Source organism: Argopecten irradians, chromosome 12 (assembly GCF_041381155.1).
Source record: "Argopecten irradians isolate NY chromosome 12, Ai_NY, whole genome shotgun sequence".
Classification (NCBI taxonomy): domain Eukaryota; kingdom Metazoa; phylum Mollusca; class Bivalvia; order Pectinida; family Pectinidae; genus Argopecten; species Argopecten irradians.
Window position 1 is genome coordinate 10,365,387 of NC_091145.1, and position 19,201 is coordinate 10,384,587.

At 36.6% G+C, this 19,201-nt stretch overlaps 2 protein-coding genes across 2 annotated transcripts in view; one reads left to right on the plus strand and one right to left on the minus strand.

The window, feature by feature from the left end:
* On the plus strand, positions 1-15,036 carry LOC138304613 (uncharacterized). The gene is made up of 7 exons (XM_069244779.1): positions 1-154; positions 2,765-3,050; positions 3,715-5,714; positions 6,284-6,520; positions 7,021-7,217; positions 8,471-8,686; positions 10,412-15,036. Exons 1-7 carry the CDS (start codon positions 131-133, stop codon positions 11,505-11,507), a joined length of 4,056 nt encoding a protein of 1,351 aa, XP_069100880.1. The 5' UTR covers positions 1-130; the 3' UTR covers positions 11,508-15,036.
* Positions 13,368-19,201, minus strand: part of LOC138304614 (uncharacterized) — a 17,826-nt gene continuing 11,992 nt past the window's right edge. The window contains exons 9-10 of the mRNA XM_069244780.1: positions 16,253-16,396; positions 13,368-14,339 (exon numbers count right to left, since the gene is read on the minus strand). Of these exons, the coding sequence (XP_069100881.1) occupies positions 14,140-14,339; positions 16,253-16,396 (344 nt within the window). The 3' untranslated portion in view covers positions 13,368-14,139. The remainder of the gene's footprint in view (positions 14,340-16,252; positions 16,397-19,201) is intronic.

Sequence of the window (19,201 nt, forward strand, 5' to 3'; positions counted from 1 at the left end):
CATTAGTCAGTGTTGGTAGCCAGTTTACAGTTTCGCGGGTCAATGAATACACCGGTGTCATATAGCTGCGCTTGTTGTCGTGCTTGTATTTTATATCCTGCATAGGATTATCGATAGAGTATACAAAAACATGGCCGGAGTGAATGAAAATGGGGTAGGTATTTCCTGTTACCTCTTCTTTGACACCATTAATTAGCTGATTATCGCTAATTGTGTAGCATCTTGTTATGTTTTGTTTCTTCAAATGCATACGATCCTAGATTGTCTGATGTCGTGTATCGTAAGTCGTGTTTCTTTTAGCTGGACATTTTAATTTGTATTATATTTATGTTCGTGGGGATGTATGTATGTGTTAAAACTGTGTGACACTTTAATAGAATATATCTTTACCTAAGAATTGAATATTTCAATGACAAATAAATATATCTAAAACGCATTTTAGTCAGATACGACATCGCACCTTGATTTTCACAGTATTGAAACCGAAAGTGAAAGTGGATATTACGAAATGTTAATAAAGATTTCTGATTTTCTGTAAACTTCCTCGGACACTTGAAGGTTGAAGGCCTGGTACATTCTTTAAAAAACAATATAAAGTAAATGTAAGTGGCAGAGGTTTTGCCAGCTATTTTGGGGGAAAGGAACCTAAGCAAATATTAAGAAAATATGTTTTTTTTCAAGTTTTGAAAAGTTCTGGGAAAAAATATACGATCTTTGGGAAATGTCTTCAAACTTTACAAGATATTAATATTATTGTCGTATTTTTTCCGCATCATATAAGGGTTTTAACTTAATTTTATCACAATTGGGAAAATGTTGGCTTCATTTGGGACAATACTGTGCTATTTTGTAATTGGGAATGGGTCCTTACAAAAGCCTGACAAAGATCAAAACACTAGCTAAAGGGAACCCCTATGTCCTAAATGATACTTGGTGAGAAATTCTTGTCCTAAATGATACTGGGTAAGAAAGTCCTGTACTTAATAATACTGCATGCAAAAAACCTGTCCAAATGATACTGCGTGAGAAAGTCTTGTCCTAAATGTTACTGACCGAGAAAGTTCTGGCCTAATGATACTGATTGAGAAAGTCCTGTCCTAAATGATACTGATAAGTAAAATCCTGTCCTAATTGTTACTGAGTGAGAAAGTCCTTTCCTAAATGATACTGAGCGAGAAAGTCCTGTCCTAAATGATACTAAGCGAGAAAGTCCTGTCCTAATGATACTGTGTGAGAAAGTCCTGTCCTAATGATACTGAGTGAGAAAGCCTTGTCCTAAATGATACTGAGAAAGTCCTGTCCTAAATGATACTGAGCGAGAAAGTTATGTCCTAAATGATACTGAGTGAGAAAGTCCTGTCCTAATGATACTGAGTGAGAAAGTCATGTCCTTAATAACACTGCATGCGAAAATCCTGTCTTAATGATAATGATTGAGAAAGTCCTGTCCTAAATGATACTGATTGGGAAAATCCTGTCCTAATTGTTACTGAGCAATAAAGTCCTGTCCTAGTAATATTGAGCGAGAAAATCATGTCCTAATGACACTGAGCGAGAAAATCCTGTTCTAAATGATACTGATTGGGAAAGTCCTGTTCTAATTGTTACTGAGCAATAACGTCCTGTCCTAAATGATACTGATTGGGAAAATCCTGTCCTAATTGTTACTGAGCAATAAAGTCCTGTCCTAGTAATATTGAGCGAGAAAATCATGTCGTAATGATACTGATTGAGAAAATTCTGTCCTAAATGATACTGATTAGGAAAGTCCTGTCCTAAAAATACTGAGCAAGAAAATCTTCTTCTTAATGAAACTGAGCGAGAAAGTCCTGTCCTAAATGATACTGGGTAAAAAAGTCTTGTTCTAAATGTAACTGGGTGAGAAAGCCTTGTCCTAAATGATACTTGGTGAGAAATTCTTGTCCTAAATGATACTGGGTGAGAAAGTCCTGTCCTTTATAATACTGCATGCGAAAAACCTGTCCTAATGATACTGCGTGAGAAAAACTTGTCCTAAATGTTACTGACCGAGAAAGTCCTGTCCTAATGATACTGTGTGAGAAAATCCTGTCCTAATGATACTGAGTGAGAAAGTCCTGTCCTAATTGTTACTGGGTGAGAAAGTCCTTTCCTAAATGATACTGAGCGAGAAAGTCCTGTCCTAAATGATACTAAGCGAGAAAGTCCTGTCCTAATGATACTGTGTGAGAAAGTCCTGTCCTCATGATACTGAGTGAGAAAGTCATGTCCTAAATGATACTGAGTGAGAAAGTCCTGTCCTAAATGATACTGATCGAGAAAGTCCTGTCCTAAATGGTACTAAGCGAGTAAGTCCTGTCCTAATGATACTGAGTGAGAAAGTCCTGTCCTAAATGATACTGAGTGAGAAAGTCCTGTCCTAAATGATACTGTGTGAAAAAGTCCTGTCCTAAATGATACTATGCGAGAAAGTCCTGTCCTAAATGATACTGTGTGAGAAAGTCCTGTCCTAAATGATACTGTGTGAGAAAGTCCTGTCCTAAATCATACTGAGTGAGAAAGTCCTGTCCTAAAGGAAACTAAGCGAGAAAGTCCTGTCCTAAATGATACTGTCCTTATTGGTATTTTGACTGATCTTAAATCTCTGATAGTTGTCGTGTATGTTTGAGAAGAACAGCTTATAAAATGTACTTGTTATTTTCCAGTTTACAATTCCTACTATTATTATTATCACATTTCCATTGCAATGGATATGCATACAGAAATTTTAATTGTGTTTATCAAGGAACAAGGTCATAGCCAGAGATATCATGGCTCAGCTCGAGGTGGAAGGACCAGTGGGGGTACAAGAGGTAGTGGACCTCCTAATTATCTACCCCCACAGTTCTTACAACCCCATTGTGATAGAGGCCTGCTCCCGACTCCCATCCTGGGACCGCGATTTTCGAACAATCGATTACAGAGAGGAAGAGGTAATATGATTCCATCTCTGTTTGATGCTCCAATGACTCCACCTAGACATATTCCTCCTTACACCAACAGAACGCAGCAGAACTTTCAATACACACAAGGTAAACTTAAGGGCTAACTACTGGGTTCAATTAAAATCACAGGAATGGACTAGCGATATAGTTTGATGATTTACATCTAAGTAATATATAAACGACTTTCAGCTAGAATATAAAGGACAACGCACTTCTATTCCGTTACTCAGTTATCTTTTTTTCTATGAAAAAGTCTGCAATAATTTTCTATTATAAAGTGACTTTTTTAATTATTGTGATAGGTTGGCCAGACATTTTAAAATGATAGTACACTCAGCTGTTTGTTTGATATCTCCATAAAATAAAAGGTGATTTACCAAATGTGATCTCTTAAGTATCAAAAATCATTTTGGGACTTTTTGATCTATGCAATCATTACGCCGTTATCTCAGCCAATCAGATGCGTTATAAATGGCGACGCAATCTTTTCTTTTATGGGGTGATAAAGTAAATTTTACTAATGTATACTAGTTGCAAGCTAATAAATCATGAAGCGGAAATCTTTAAATTTCTTTGTATATATATTAATGTTACTTAGAATAAATGTGATATGTGAGGATACTTAATAAGCATAGTGCTATCGATAAAACCACATACATTTCTGGTTGAATCACAACTTTTTGCATATCTAGAGGCAATGCTAGACATTTCTTGTTAAATGAATACTCTCACTTCTTTTCTGTTTTCACAGAGACAAATAAACCAATGCCAGCAGTTCACACTGACCAGAGCTATCTTAAAAGTCATATGGCTTACCTGAAGGGTCTGTCAGAAAATGCTAAAGGAATCCAAGGTTTTTCCAGTCCAGGGGCTTCAGCTCAAAACCCAATAGCTGATGAAATTAGCCAATCCTCAGGTCAGCAACAAAGAGGGAATCGTAGAGGGACGCGTGGGGTAGCAACAATCCAAAACTCAGGCGAGAAAAGTGATAGTAGTAGCATAAGTATACATGACCTGTCAATAAGGAGCACAAAAATGAATAAGAGATTTGGCAGTATGGATGATTTGAGTGGTGACCGAGGTCGTGCGGGATATCTTGGTTCCAGAGGAGGTAGAGACGAAAATAGAGGGCACCGTGGCAGTATGATTGATATCAGTAATACTGATAGAAACCCTTCTGGGCGATCATCAAGTGCCAACAGAGGACATAGTCGCAATAGAGATCAAGGCCAAGGCGACCGACGAGAAAGAGGAAGAGATCGAGGAAGACATGGTGGACAGAATGAAGATGGAATAAACAGTAATAAAAGGGACGAGGAGAGTAACTCAGATAGTGACAGTGATGAAACCGATAGTATTTCTGGGAGTGAGGCTTCAAGAAGTATTGTCTCTGGGAGTCAGGACCTTTCCAGTGAGAGGATCAATGACTTTGATAACACAAAGAAGAAAAAAAGACCAAGACGAAAAAAGTCTCCTCGGAGTAAATCTTTAAATGAGGAAGTTCAAACTTACGAAGATGATAAGGTTGATGAAAATCAGATCTTTAGCTATCTTGTGAAGAGCTGTGGTGGCATCATCAAATTTGATGACTTTGTTAGGGAATGTGATCTTATCCCTACCGACCTTGACGTTCAAAAATGGTTTCGATGTCACAAGCGAAGATTCAAACTATTTCAAAAGCAACGAAAGATTCTATACATATCAGCTTTCTATTTCGATGCGACTCTATGCCTTCATTACAACTGGGTTTACGGACGTATGAAGAGTTGTTCAAAGGCAGGCTGTGAGGATTTCCATATATGTAAAGAATACATCAGCGGAAATTGTTCATTTTCCGAGACATGTCGTTTTTCTCACAGTTTCAGAGATGCCAATAATTTGGAACACAAGAAGAATCTTGGTCTTTTGGAGTTTTCCGATAAGGAAATGGTTACAATACTTAGAAACAGATATCCTAGGGTTTGCTCAGAATTCTTGAAGACTACTTCATGCTCACTTGGCGAAGACTGTCCAGAGCTGCACATCTGCAGTCTTAGTTTGCGAGGAAAATGCTCGAAGAGTGCGAAAGAATGTTCCCTTGGTCATTCTCTCGAAACTGACCACAACCAGTGGGTTTTAAAGGCCATGGGGTATTGTACCTGGATTACTGGAACAAAGCAGCCACTACTGAAGAAAGTAATATTGTTTGCCCGGTCATTAGAAGCAGCTGGTGATGAGACAACAGAAGTAGCTTTGGATGAAGAGTTCAAACATATTGCAGATGAAATTGCAGCTTTGAAAAAGGGCACAGAAATTAAGAAGCCTATTTCCAGATCCAATAGATTCAAATCTCGAGATCCTAATGAAGATGATAATGCTTCATTCAGCATGACTAAAGTACAAATTCGTGAAAGAGGTTCTTCTGTAGAAGCAAAACCAATGCAGGAGCCTCCAGAAGAACAAGAGATATCAAAATCATCAAAAAGGAGAATGAAAAGGATATCAAAACCAAGTAAGCCAGATATGAAAGTTGAAGCTCCTAAAACTTGGTTGGATGATGCAGCTAGTGATATTCCTCTCTGTTTGAAGTTCTTGGAGAGCAACTGCCCAGGTGGGTGTCCGAGAGGCCATCACCATTACACTACAGATGTCGGCCTGGCTCCGTACATCTGGCAAATCAAACATGATGACACCTGGACAAGTTTCCACCTTGAGGTCAGTGAGGAAATCGAAGAAGGTTTCTGCAAAAATCTTGAGATCATTGATGCTGAGGTAAGAAATCTGAAATTTTACCTATTTCTCTTTATATGGGGTGGCTATGAAACAATATTACTCGTTAAAGCTCACTTGCCCAAAGGACAAGATGAGCTAAAGCCGTATTACGTAGTCCATTTATCTAAATTTGAAGAAGAAAATCTGTTATATTTATTCATTATTCTTTCTATAGCCTAGCAGTCAAAATGGGGAAATCATTGACTCTTTTAGAACTGAAGTATGCACCATGATAACCTGCTAGCAGGTGGGCGATTTTACCATTGTAATTATTCCATCCTGTCTTGTTCCATCCCATTGAATACAAATATAGGGCACTTTCCAATCTCATTAAAAGCTTCTTGTAGACGCAGTAATTCTGCTCCACTTAGCGATGTTCATTGAATCATATAGTAGAGAATTGTAGTGGAGCGGAATAACATGTCTAATTTTAATTAGATTGGGAGAATTTCATGTCTGATAGTATTTCTGGTTCTGAAAGATTTCTGTGTAAAAGATATATCAACAAGAAGTATTCATTAAATGTCAATTTGTGTTCTATTTTGTTTACATGATTGGGTTTGTTTCAGATTTTGATAGATAACCATGCTGCCTATATGGTCCATGTATGTGTTAGTGATGCCAGGGATATGAAGGGCGTGGTGTGGGAACAAGACGGCGTTTTGCTGGACGATCCTCTAAGTCTTCCTGTACGACGTCTATCCACACAATCCTACGTAGAGGTCAAGGATAAAAAACCAGCATTCACAACACAGTGGAGGTGGTCCTGGAAGGATGACACCAACCAATGGCAACTGTTTGAACCCGTAAGTTTCATATAGTATTTTGTGTTTCTGCTTTTGAGGCTTGGTAGTGAAAAAATATAAACTATATATTTTACATTTAATGCGAAGCATTATGTATAACGTTTACAAATTACTTGATGGTCCAGAGGAAACTAGAGTTAACCTTTAGTAAATTGAGGGATTTCTGACTTCACATGTAAATTTATTTCTATCCGATTTTCTAAAACTCATTCGTTTTTAAAGTAAAATTCGAATGTAACAAACTGAGTTAAAACCGCAATTTCTTCTGACGTAACTATTTACATGCATATTTATATTATCAGTTAAGTATTGTCTTGTCTATAAAACATTAATATATTAATATTGTTTGATAGTGTCTTTTCTCAATTGACCTTCATAACGATACTTTCAAAGTGAAATAGGCAAGACAAGGAATTAAATCCAATTTGTTACACTATTTACAAGAATATTGACTGTTTCTAATATTTCTAATTATTGATTTTTTTAAATTATTATTTCAGAACAACTTCCAGATAACCCTTGAAAGGAAGTATAAGTATGGACAGACAACTTACTTGTTTACCAGAGAAGATTATCGGTTCAAATACAGGATTGACTTCAGAACATTCCGTCAGATAAACCTGGACACAAGGAAGACAAGGGAGATCTGTCGTCGTCCAATATTTGTGTCCAAGGAGGAAGTCAAAAACAAGAAATTGTGAGTACCATTGAATAAGTCAAAAAGATGTTTTAATAAATATCATTTACCGAAGAGCTCTCCACCTATGGGTTACAGTGACTGAGTGGTTAATGTGTCTGACTTTGAACCACTAGCCCTCCACCTCTGGGTCATTGTGGCTGAGTAGTTAAGGTGTCTGACATTCTACGTGTATCATTCCACTTCTGGATTACAGTTGCTGAGTGATTCAGGTGTCTGATATTTTACCACTAGTGCTCCACCTCTGGGATACTGTGGCTATGTAGTTTAGGTGTCTGACATTCTACCACTAGCCCTCGACCTTGAAGTATGGTTGTTGAGTAGGTAAAGCGTCTGACATACACGAATGTACTTCCACTAGCCCTCTACCTCTGGATTATGGTGGCTGAGTAGTTCAGGTGTCTTACATTCTACCTCTAGCATTCCACCTCTGGGTTATAGTGGCTATATGATCCAGATGTCTGACATTCAACCACTAGTCCTCCATCTTTGATATATGGTGGTTGAGTAGTTAAGGTGTCAGACATACTTCCACTAGCCCTCCACCACTGGATTATGGTATACGAGTAATTAAGGTGTCTGATATTCTACCACTAGTTCTCCACCTATGGATCACAATGGCTGAGTAGTCCAGCGGTCACCCAGTTAAAGGCGTGTTAAATTGACGTAGTCCAGGGATTCTTCAGTTAGAGGAGTGTTAGACTGAAGTAGTCCAGTGGTCCCATGTTAGAGGTGTGTAAGACTGACGTAGTCCAGGGGGCCTCCAGTTAGAGGAATGTTAGATAGACGTAGTCCAGTGGCCCGCCAGTTAGATGTGTGTTAGGCTGAAGTAGACCATGCGTTTCATTGACTTCAACGGCACTCCTAAATGATACCTGTATTTGCTCAAAGGACTGTCAAACCTGGAAACAGGAAAGGTATTACATTGGTTGTAACCCTGGTACCAAGAATCGTACATGGGTCTGTCAAGTGGAAAGGGATATTGTGGCCAACCAAACTTTTACACGAGGGTTGATTCATCCTTGTGTGTATGTTTCATCCGGTACTTAATTACAAAGAAAATGACAAACACTTCCATCGCCATAATAATCATGGGATTTTGGAAATGCTTCAAAATTGATCATCAACAGTATATGTACACCGTGGTTACACCGCATGTATGTATGACGCTACGTAATTGTCTTAGTGTGTAAGCTGTAGTTAATGGGAAAAATAAGGTAGATTTTTTAAAATTTGATTTCCTCTGGTTTCAGCCCAGTCTGCCTGGAAGTGGTTGATCCTATCAATAAGCCCCAAAATTTTGTACCATGGGATCTTTCTCATGCATTTGAACTGGTGGAGTTAGATCGAGTGACGCCTGAGTTCAAGACACTTCGTGAGAAGTTCTATGAGACACTGGACAACACCCGCTTTGACATTCTGTACATCTACAGGGTGCAGAACTGGAAACTCTATCAGGACTATGAAGTGTAAGTGAAATGAATGTTTGATTTACCATTGATTTAGTCACTCATACTTCGTGACAGTTAAACTTAACAGTGTTCGTGTTATATAAAAAATGGGTGAATATCTCTGTACTAGTAAGGAAAAAACCAACGTTCCATTACTCTCTTCAGAGACACTATGTCTTAGGGTAGGATATGCCTATCATTTTAATACTGGAAAAAACTGACAGCCTGCATGTAAGAAATATAAATGGGAAAACTACAATAAATTAAAATAAAATAGCCAAAATGACTTCCTAATATCTCTAATCTCATGACATCCTGATCGCATATGATGTCAAAGACTTTTGTTATCCTACGTCAAAATTAATCATACTGAAAACACACATATGTGGATATGAATGATAGGGGTATCCCACCCAAGAATCACAAAAAAAACCCGAGGCTTTTTTACTGAGGGTTTTAAAACATTGTGTGATCCCTAGGATAGAATATCACTGTATTTATATCCAAATATGAAAGAGTATTTTTCTCTCATACCTCAACAATTTTATTATGATATTACAATTATAATATCCCATTATTTTGAAGGAATCCGCGTCTGCAAGTCAATTTTCCATACATGAAAATTGTGTAATATTTTAACGCAATTAACGCTGTTTGCTTCTTTTAAAAGTCTAGTTTCTGAAAATAACGTTAACGTTTTACTGGGCAAACAGTTATGACTATTTAGGTGATATCACCAGGTTAGTTTGCTTGGGTAGCCAAGTAATACAGTCTCAGATGACATGAGTGTATTGTATGAATATACAACCCTGTATTGCCCCAGGAAGTTTAAAATTCTATCGCATAGGAAACGACAGTATATTATGACGTCAAGATTAACATTAAACTAAGTATAATGTAATGCGAAAATGTGTGTTGCTTCTGTGACATCTGTTGTGATTAAGTTATTTCAGTCTTTTAAATCGAGGAAATTTTGCCCATTGCTTGACAAAGAACAAATTTATGTCATATATATAAGGCACGCATAATTCAAGAGGCAAATGCTCAAAAGTTAAGCATGATAGACTAAAACTAAAGACCAGCACTGTCCTTTCATTTTTCATATTGTTTGAGTCTATCTCCAAATATCCAAATATTCCTGTTATAATTTACAAACTTTATTTTTTATGCCAATGGCGGGTAGTGATGGCTAAAAAATGTTAATCATGATCATGACATAAGCATTATTCTTTTCTCTAGCTTATTGGGTACGAATCTAGTGTTTCGCCTGTGTTAAGGACATTTGCCAATAATTGGCTGTGAACTTTTATAGCCCGAGACACAGGTAGAATCACTGGATTGTGTACTCCTTAAAACTGAGAAAACCTTAAAAAGTATCAATGGCTTACAATTGTATTACATGTATACCATTATTCTGTTTTTTAATTATCTTCCTTATACAATTATTTAAAAAATACTTATTATATGAAAATTATGTTTAGACTTAATATATATCTTAAGGAGCATCATTAATAGTACATGGCATATTAATAGAATTCCATTCTTCTTCGATACTTCACTTTATCATTGTTTGAAGATTGATCTAATTAATGTAATGAATTATACATATAATTAAACTTGCCAAATCTTTGGCTAGGAAAGGGATACTATAGGCTTAGCCTGTTGTCCAATCCTATTGATTATTTTCAATAAAATTGGTTGAATGAAATGAAAAACAAGCAAATCATTTTTAATTTTTAATAGGAGAAAGATTAACATGAAGAAAGAACTTCAGTTGAGTGGACAGAACCATGAGGTGAACGAAAAGTTTCTCTTCCATGGAACTGATACCATGGACACATGCCGAGGAATCTGCACGAACAACTTCGACTTCCGCACGAGCGGTAAGAATGCTACACTGTATGGGCAAGGTTCCTATTTTGCAGAAACCAGCAAGTACAGTAACAACTACACAAGACCTGGCAAAAACCATGAGAGATACATGTTTCAAGCAAAGGTCCTTGTTGGACAATACACGAAAGGTCAAAGTTCTTACAAGCGACCCCCGGAAAGGCCAGGTCAGACCCATATGTTGTATGACTCGTGTGTGGACAATGAAGCTAATCCTAGTATGTATATCATATTTGAAAGAAGCCAGGCCTATCCTGAGTACCTTATAGCATACAGAGAAAAAAATACATCTGGCTTTGAAACAAAATGCACCATAGCCAGACCAGCAAATTTTCCTACAGAAAGGGTAGGTGTGGTCACTACTACTCCAGCAACGAATGTAACCCCATCAGCGAAACCGATACCGCCTCCTAAACCGCCTGCTCTACACAATCTCATACAGACACAATATAGACAACCACTTACGGTGTCACCTGTTTCAGTCGCGCAAGCACCAGCCCAGCCTATTGTGGATTTAACTACCTCTTGTGTGGAAGACTCAGCTTATCCCACTTCACCAAGTAGCGACCGATTACAATACCCTACTACTTCTTCTGCAGATCGCCACAGAAGACTTCCATACATGTCTGAAGACGACAGGAGTTTCAGTTCAAGGGAAAGCCACCGTAGTCAGGATGAGTTATTGCAGCCGAGGACCAGCTTGAGCGACCGATTACAATACCTTACTACTTCTTATGCAGATTTCCAAAGAATAATTGAATACATGTCTGATGAGGACAGGAGTGTCAGTCCAAGGGAAAACCGTCGTAGCCAGGATGAGTTATTGCAGTCGAGGACCAGCTTGAGCGAAGACGCAATCTCAAGTCAGGCAAATCAGCCAGAGGTATCTGTGATCTCAGAGCAGAAGAAAAAGGATAGAGGTTGTGTGGACTTTATTGAAGAAAACTGAAGGTGGTGATTTCCAAAAAAAAAGAAATGTTTGTTTCATTGCAGCGACTGCGTCTAATTGATTTTATAACGTCATGAAAATGGCGGTCATACCAACCAATATTGCCTTATGCATGCATTTCCAAAAAACGTTACTATATATAGATAAAGTGTTGTTCTCTTATATATTGAAAACAATTTTAATGGATTTTGATGCCTGAAATGGGATTTACGCAAAAGGGCGTCTATAGTGTTAGTATTCGATTTCAAGTGGATAGTTTTTCCTGATAATAATAACAATGAAAATAAACGTTTTAAATACTGGAAGGGTTAGAAATACAGAATAAAGGAACAAAATTGTGGCCATAGCCATACATACTAAGACGGTTCGTTGTTATAGGTTTTTTAGAATGACTTCTAAAGGTTACAAATTTAAGATTCAATGATATTGCAATCTGATCCTGCACTTTTATTAGCTCGCCTATTCGAAGAATAGGGGGAGCTAATGTTGTACCCCGGCGTCGGCGTCGGCGTCAGCGTTGGCGTCCCATTTCACGTTAAAGTTTTTGAGCAAGTTTCTGTTTCGTCAATTGTTAAAGCTTAAGTCATCATAAATGTTTATGATTTTATTTTCCTAATGTGTATGGATGCTGAACGTGATAATACAACCAATTTGGGGCTCTTTAGGGGTTTTTTGAGTCTGTTAATTTGTCATATTTCCATGTTAAAGTTTTTGAGCAAGTTTCTATTTTGTCAATTGTTTAAGCATAAGTCATCATAAATGTTTATGATTTTATTTTCCTAATGTGTATGGATGCTGAACGTGATAATACAACCAATTTGGGGCCCTTTAGGGGGTTTTGAGTCTGTTAATTTGTCATATTTCCATGTTTTGATAGTAAATACTTGAAAATCAACTTCTTCTGATTAGGCGAGCTTTGCTGTTCTCCAACAGCTATTGTTAACATTACAATTAAGCTAAATCAGACAATAAAATAAGGAAGAACAGGGAAAAGTACGCATGATTCCAGTCGAGTGCCTCGATCAGGGATCGAATTTGGGTCTCCGGTGTGAAACGTCAGGGGCTGATAGGGCAGATTTGGTGTGTCTCAGAGTGCCAGGGGCCCGATGGTCCCATTTGGTGTGTCTCAGAGTGTAAGGGGCTCGATGGGTTCGATTTGGTGTGTCTCAAGGTGCTGGAGGATTCTTTATGCATCACATTCTTTTAATTCTGTGCTTGATGTATTTGTTTTCATATATAGAAAATTGGTCTGTACTATTTTGACGCTTTTTGTACCTCAAAACTGATGCCATTTTTGATACATATTTTACTTCTTGTTGACACTTTTCCGCAGACGGGAGAAACATTTTCTCAACAAATAAGAAGAAATTGTCATGGAGCGCGAAACGGCATTTATGATTTTAAGACTGTTCCATAATTAGTTTTGACTGTTTGATATTTCAGTTTCAGCAATATTGTCAGAACATTTTTAATGACTGTATAGTGCATATTTACAAGGCGTGTATGGGCCATCGTACTTTCCTCCTAACTACTAGAGTTGGCTAGCTATGATCCACTGCTCAGAATAACTTCAGTAAGAGATCTTAGTCCTTGAGAGCATTACAAAGACAGAGCTAAACGCCAGTAGTACACTATGGTCTGGGGGTGAGCAATTTGTCGTTTTAGACTTCGGATTCCTACAAAATAAAGTTAAGTCTGTTCAACCACTTACATTTCTAACACTGTATCTTAAATTTATTGTTGTCATCATAGTGAATAATTAAGAGTTTTCTGCCCTTGCGGGTAGCTAATGATTGTGAAGTTATTTTTTGTTTGTTCCCATCAGGTGCATGTAAATAAGTTTGTAATGTTTAAGAGAACTAATTCATATGAGTATGAGATCTCATATTTTATCACATAATCCGCCAATATCCAGTGATTTTGCCCGTGTGATATTTTAGCGTATGTCACTAGTGTAATATGACCTGGAGCGATTTTCATTGGCTTGAAATTCATTGAAATGTTATTCAGAAACAATAACATGACGTCAGAATTACGAGGACGGTGGGACAAAATGGCGGCCTCTACTGGATTTTCGGGATACACTTTGACGTGAAGTTCTTTGTTATGTAGGTATTTGTAGTTAGTTGGGATAAAAGGTATCTGAAATTTGTGTTCAATTCATATTGTTTGGAAATTGATCTAGCTCACCTAAGTTCTGATTCTAGCTCCCATGGATTCAAAACTGAAATTGTAGGAGAGATGACCAGGCTTTTGAAAGAGTTATCTTAACCTTTTCACCTTTGCAAAATCTTGAACAACGCTTCAACGACATTGGAAGCTTAGACTCCGTTTTTGAACATTTGCGTGTGGCATTTGTCAAAACTTCCATGACTGCTGAGACACATTCGTTACACATGTTTTGTAATGGCTTTGCCCATTAGCTATCTAATCTTGAGGAACACTAGTATTTTCAAAACCAAAAGCAGATTTGCCTCTTAAAAATTTAATTCTGATTTTAGGAATAGCCATTTTTTAATGTTCTTGACTTCTACGCCTTTTGTCATGTACCGATTTCGTGATCAAACATTTTTTTGTAGCAAGCAATATTCGAAGGTTAGCAGCATAAGTGATAATACAATAAAGGGGTGTCTTACAAACTCTGAACAGGATTTATGTCATCTGAATTCATATCGTCTATAACACCATCCGGGTAACAAAAATTTTGTAATTTTGTTGCGATAGAATATTCTGATTGAGTACGCTGCTCTAACATTATACTTGAATCAATCCTCTCATTGTTCCGCCTGTGTAAGACATCTTCTGATAATCCTCTGTGCCTTTTTCGCCGAGCTGAAAAATATTGTTTCTTGTACTGTACATTTATGATAACATCACATATTCTTTGCTTGCCTATCATACAATCGACTTCTTTTTTTCTCACATTATATTGTAAAGATATATTCACGCTTTTCACGTAAAAATACACTGGCTGATATAACAACATTGTATACAGTGAGTTATCGATAGTCCGGAAAACTCAAAATCCGGACGGAAATGTTAGGGAAAGGGTCTAATTATAAATTAATTAAACGGAATTCGGCACTCAGAAACATTCAGAATCGGGACAGATTGACAGTGTATACAAGTGTCCGGATTACCGAGTGTCCATGGTAGTCTATATTCATTTTTTACAAAAAAAAAGATAGTTAGTGATGATATGTGGTTACATATTTTTTTATGTATTGAGAATACATCATATAACCATTGTTTAAATGATACACAGCAAAAAGTGAAACGCATGTTTTACATACGTTTGAAAAAAACATGCGTTAAACGTATATTTAAAACATGCGTTTTTCGTACGTTTGAACAAAACATGCGTTAAACGTATGTTTAACATATGTTTTACGTACGTTTTTTTTCCACCACGGACGTCTGTTGAAATAACCCTACTAATTAGTTTTATCAATGTTATTGAAGACCTGCAGTGTTGTGTTTTTTCAAAAATGATACTCCCATATGCAAAATACATGTTTAATAGCCTTTATGTTTTGGTTTCATGTTTATCTTTATATGTCTTCTTTCAGCTTATAGTGAACCTCATACTATATAATGTAGCCTCATGATAGAATAAAGTAGCTTCAATATCGTATGATGATACATGTTGGTCTACAATTATATGTACATCTAATGATTGTGAACAGAAGCAAAATCGCTAATGTGGATTCCATCTTTTTAAATTTTAATAGTTTTGAAGACTAATGATCTAATATTAGTTATATAGTCAGTTACTGACCCCCTATCAAGGCATAGAGGGTCAGTAAGATTTATAGGGGGCGAGGGCGTAGCCCGAGCCTTCTATACTTCTTACTGACCCTCTATGCCTTTATAGGGGGTCAGTAACTGACTATATAACGAATTTATCGCATCGAGGACCATTTATTTGTTTCATTAGATCTTTGTTTCCTATTTCTCAAGAATCTGAAATCAAACCTGAATCATGCTGGCGAAGTATACAAACAATCGCCGCTTTTAAAATATTTGGCCTACAATAGGCCTACATATCTATTTATTTATTTCTTTCCGGAATCTGCAAATAACTGTTTAAGGAACATGAAGAACAATGCTGAATAATTCACAAATCAACAATAATTCGACATTCCTAGTGCACAGTAAGCCTAGGCCTACCTCAATGCGACATCAGACTGGTTGAATATTGAAAGCATCACAAACAAAAGTGACACAAACATCCATCCAACATTTCTAGCGCAGAATCTATGATCATCTCTGCATTCTCGCTGAGACATCCACTTAAAGTAATGCCGATAAATTAATCGTAGAGTGAGTGTTGATAGATCTATAGATACGAACCCCTACATTTGTTTATGATCGCAGTCAAGAAAACGCTTGAATTCTTACGTTTGACTTTCACCGCGTCATCAACTTTCAAACTGGCGTAGGGGAAGCAACTCGTATTTAAAAAATGCATTTCATTTAATTTGAAGTATTAAAACGATTTTAGATTAATTTTACATAAAAACAATAAGTAAAATATATTTTTACGGTAATGAAATGGTATATTTAGTTGAAGAGAATGTGTTAAAATTTTGAAGCGAGGGCGACATCCGCCATATTGCACTATAATGAAATTTACTGACCCCCTATAAAGTGTTAGGGGGTCACCACGTGACGGCTCTCCGCCAATCATTTGGGGACATTTCTGTCCGAGGTGCGATAAATACATATAATTGGTCAATGAATACCTTTGGTTATTTTTCGGCAAAAGAAGACAATAGCTGTGAGGAATATTACTGCTGCCGTTGCTCCGAGAATAGCAGCCACTGTGTAGTGAGACGTCTGTGGCGTCCGGAATCTTGGGGACCGAGTTTCAGTCGGAATGTTATTCTCTATGAGAAGAAATGTTAAAAAAACTTTAACATTGACTTTACATGTATTAAATCGAGAGACACTTATTTTAGGGTAATTTATCCCATTACTATGTTCACAATGGAAATATAATGTAATCAACTCTATAATTGTTGATTAATGTTGATGTTTACATAGCCCAGTGAGTAAACACCTACATCGACTATCATTGGCCAACTCCAAACTTCTCTTAGTTTAAACAATATTTACTGAAATATATACATACATATACACCAATACATACAGACAGCTAGGATGGGAAAACAAGCTAAGAGCTTATATTAATTCCTCTCCTAAAATAATAGCACGGCGTTTTGACATGGACATGAAAACTATACAAGGTATAAATTACTAAAATCTTTTACTGTAAAACATGAACTTCTGTACCGAAACAAAAATTTCCTCGTTCATTTTATTAGTTCGCCTATTCGAAGAATAGGGGGAGCTAATGTTGTCACCCCGGCGTCGGCGTCAGCGTTGGCGTCCCATTTCACGTTAAAGTTTTTGAGCAAGTTTCTGTTTCATCAATTGTTTAAGCTTAAGTCATTATAAATGTTTATGATTTTTCCCTAATGTGTATGGATGCTGAACGTGATAATACAACCAATTTGGGGCCCTTTAGAGGTTTTTTGAGTCTGGTAATTTGTCATATTTCCATGTTAAAGTTTTTGAGCAAGTTTCTATTTTGTCTATTGTTTAAGCTTAAGTCATCATAAATGTTTATGATTTTATTTTCCTAATGTGTATGGATGCTGAACGTTATAATTCAACCAATTTGGGGCCCTTTAGGTTTTTTTGAGTCTGTTAATGTGTCATATTTCCATGTTAAAGTTTTTGAGCAAGTTTCTATTTTGTCAATTGTTTAAGCATAAGTCATCAAAAATGTTTATAATTTTATTTTCCTAATGTGTTTGGATGCTGAACGTGATAATACAACCAATTTGGGGCTCTTTAGGGGGTTTTTGAGTCTGTTAATTTGTCATATTTTCATGTTTAAATAGTAAATACTTGAACATCAACTTCTGAATAGGCGAGCTTTGCTGTTCTCCAACAGCTCTTGTTTTCAAATGAAGGATCACCCCATAAAAGGATATTTAAATCGTCAACGATATTATATTTTGTGAATATAAAAGATATTGTTGCCTAATGTCAGCATATTTGATACAATTGAACAAAAAATGAAAAGAATCTTCAATTATAAAACCACATGCACAACAAGGCGAATCTATAAGAATTTTACTGAAAAGATATTGGTTTAATATACTGCATTCTAGCAACCGAGCATGAAGTATTTGGTCTGATCTATTACCTGTGTTAAAATAGCTAATCGGTGTTCTTGTGATTTCAGTTTCAAAGTATTTTTTAAGAACCTTAATAGAGGAATTTTCTCTTATAATAGAGGATTTTTCTCTTATTCTCTTTCTCTTGATTCCGGTTAGTTGTATATGGCTTTTACTTTTTGTTAACTTCACTTTACTTAATACTTTTCAGAGCAGTTAAACCGGGAAGTTAATTATCTAAAGTATCAGCAACAGAATGATGGCTCTAAATTTAGGCACTATATATGGCAGATATATATATACAACGCATTATGTGGTGTTTCACTGGATATAGACTAGAAACAACTGATCATTATATGACGGTATAAAGATAGTTATGGGATAAACGTGTGTCCCAACGCATGGCTGTTATTTATTCAAAACTCTCGGTATTTAATTTTCAAATATTGAAAATTCATTAACATGAGTTTGATAAACATGATAAACTACAGTCTTTCGTTAAGAAACCTCTGTGTTCGTGTTAATAATTGAGTCATTGTTTGTTAAACAAAATTAGACAAATGTGGATGTATTTAAGGATTAAAGTCTCTTTCTGGTGGTTCTATCGAAGGATAAAGTTGAGTAGGGTATCGATATTTGGAATGGACCGCGAAGTGGTCCATGAAACAAATATCGATACCCTACTCAACTTTATCCTTTGATAGAACCACTAGAAAGAGACTTTAATCCTTATATTTACAGTCTTTACTATTATTTTCATAGCTCAAAATTTACACTTAATAGTGTTTATGGCATTTATGAGACTAAAATTGAATTATATCGTTTAGCTCCGACAGGCATTTGGAACAGCCACATGAAGTGGCGGAAATTCCCGCCAATTTATCAATGAACATACCAATAAAATGAGTTTCGTCTGATGAAGCATATATCTGGGGTTTCCCGGTATGGAACTATAAATCGTTTTATTATCTTTTGTTAAAACACCATGGTGCAAAGCCGTTTGGTTTTAATCTTTTACTTCGTATGATTACACACGCTTACACAATTCATAACGTGGCAGGATATTTAACGTAGTTGTGACGCGGCGTCCGATTCAAACCGCCTGTGTCAAGGAGGTGTGACAAACAGAGAGTTTCTTCAATTTTGTGATCACTTGAGTTTTACTTAATCAGTTCACGTTTGAAATTACTTGAATACACGGATGTTTAGATAGTTCCATGTCATTATTTCCGGATTTTGGAGATTTTCAAATGTATCGGACGTCGTTTCGAGGAACATGTACAAACACAGGTAGGCCCACTACTGTAAACGTTTACCGCTCTCAAAATGTTAACTTATATATTTATATTGTTGTTTCAAACACTTCAATAAATATTAGAGATATCTATTACAAGTATTGTAAAGCTACAATTGCAGGATTCCGTTTCATTGATAATTACGAAACACCCAAACATACATTGTGTGTGTAAGGCCTACTCTCGCCGATTCACAGTGGGCCTAGATAAC

Excerpts from the sequence above, each read along its gene's own strand:
- LOC138304613 (XM_069244779.1), top strand. The coding sequence starts at position 131 with ATGGCCGGAGTGAATGAAAATGGG. Across the intron at positions 3,051-3,714 it reads GAACTTTCAATACACACAAG|AGACAAATAAACCAATGCCA; the intron begins GTAAACTTAAGG and ends CTGTTTTCACAG. Across the intron at positions 6,521-7,020 it reads AATGGCAACTGTTTGAACCC|AACAACTTCCAGATAACCCT; the intron begins GTAAGTTTCATA and ends TTATTATTTCAG.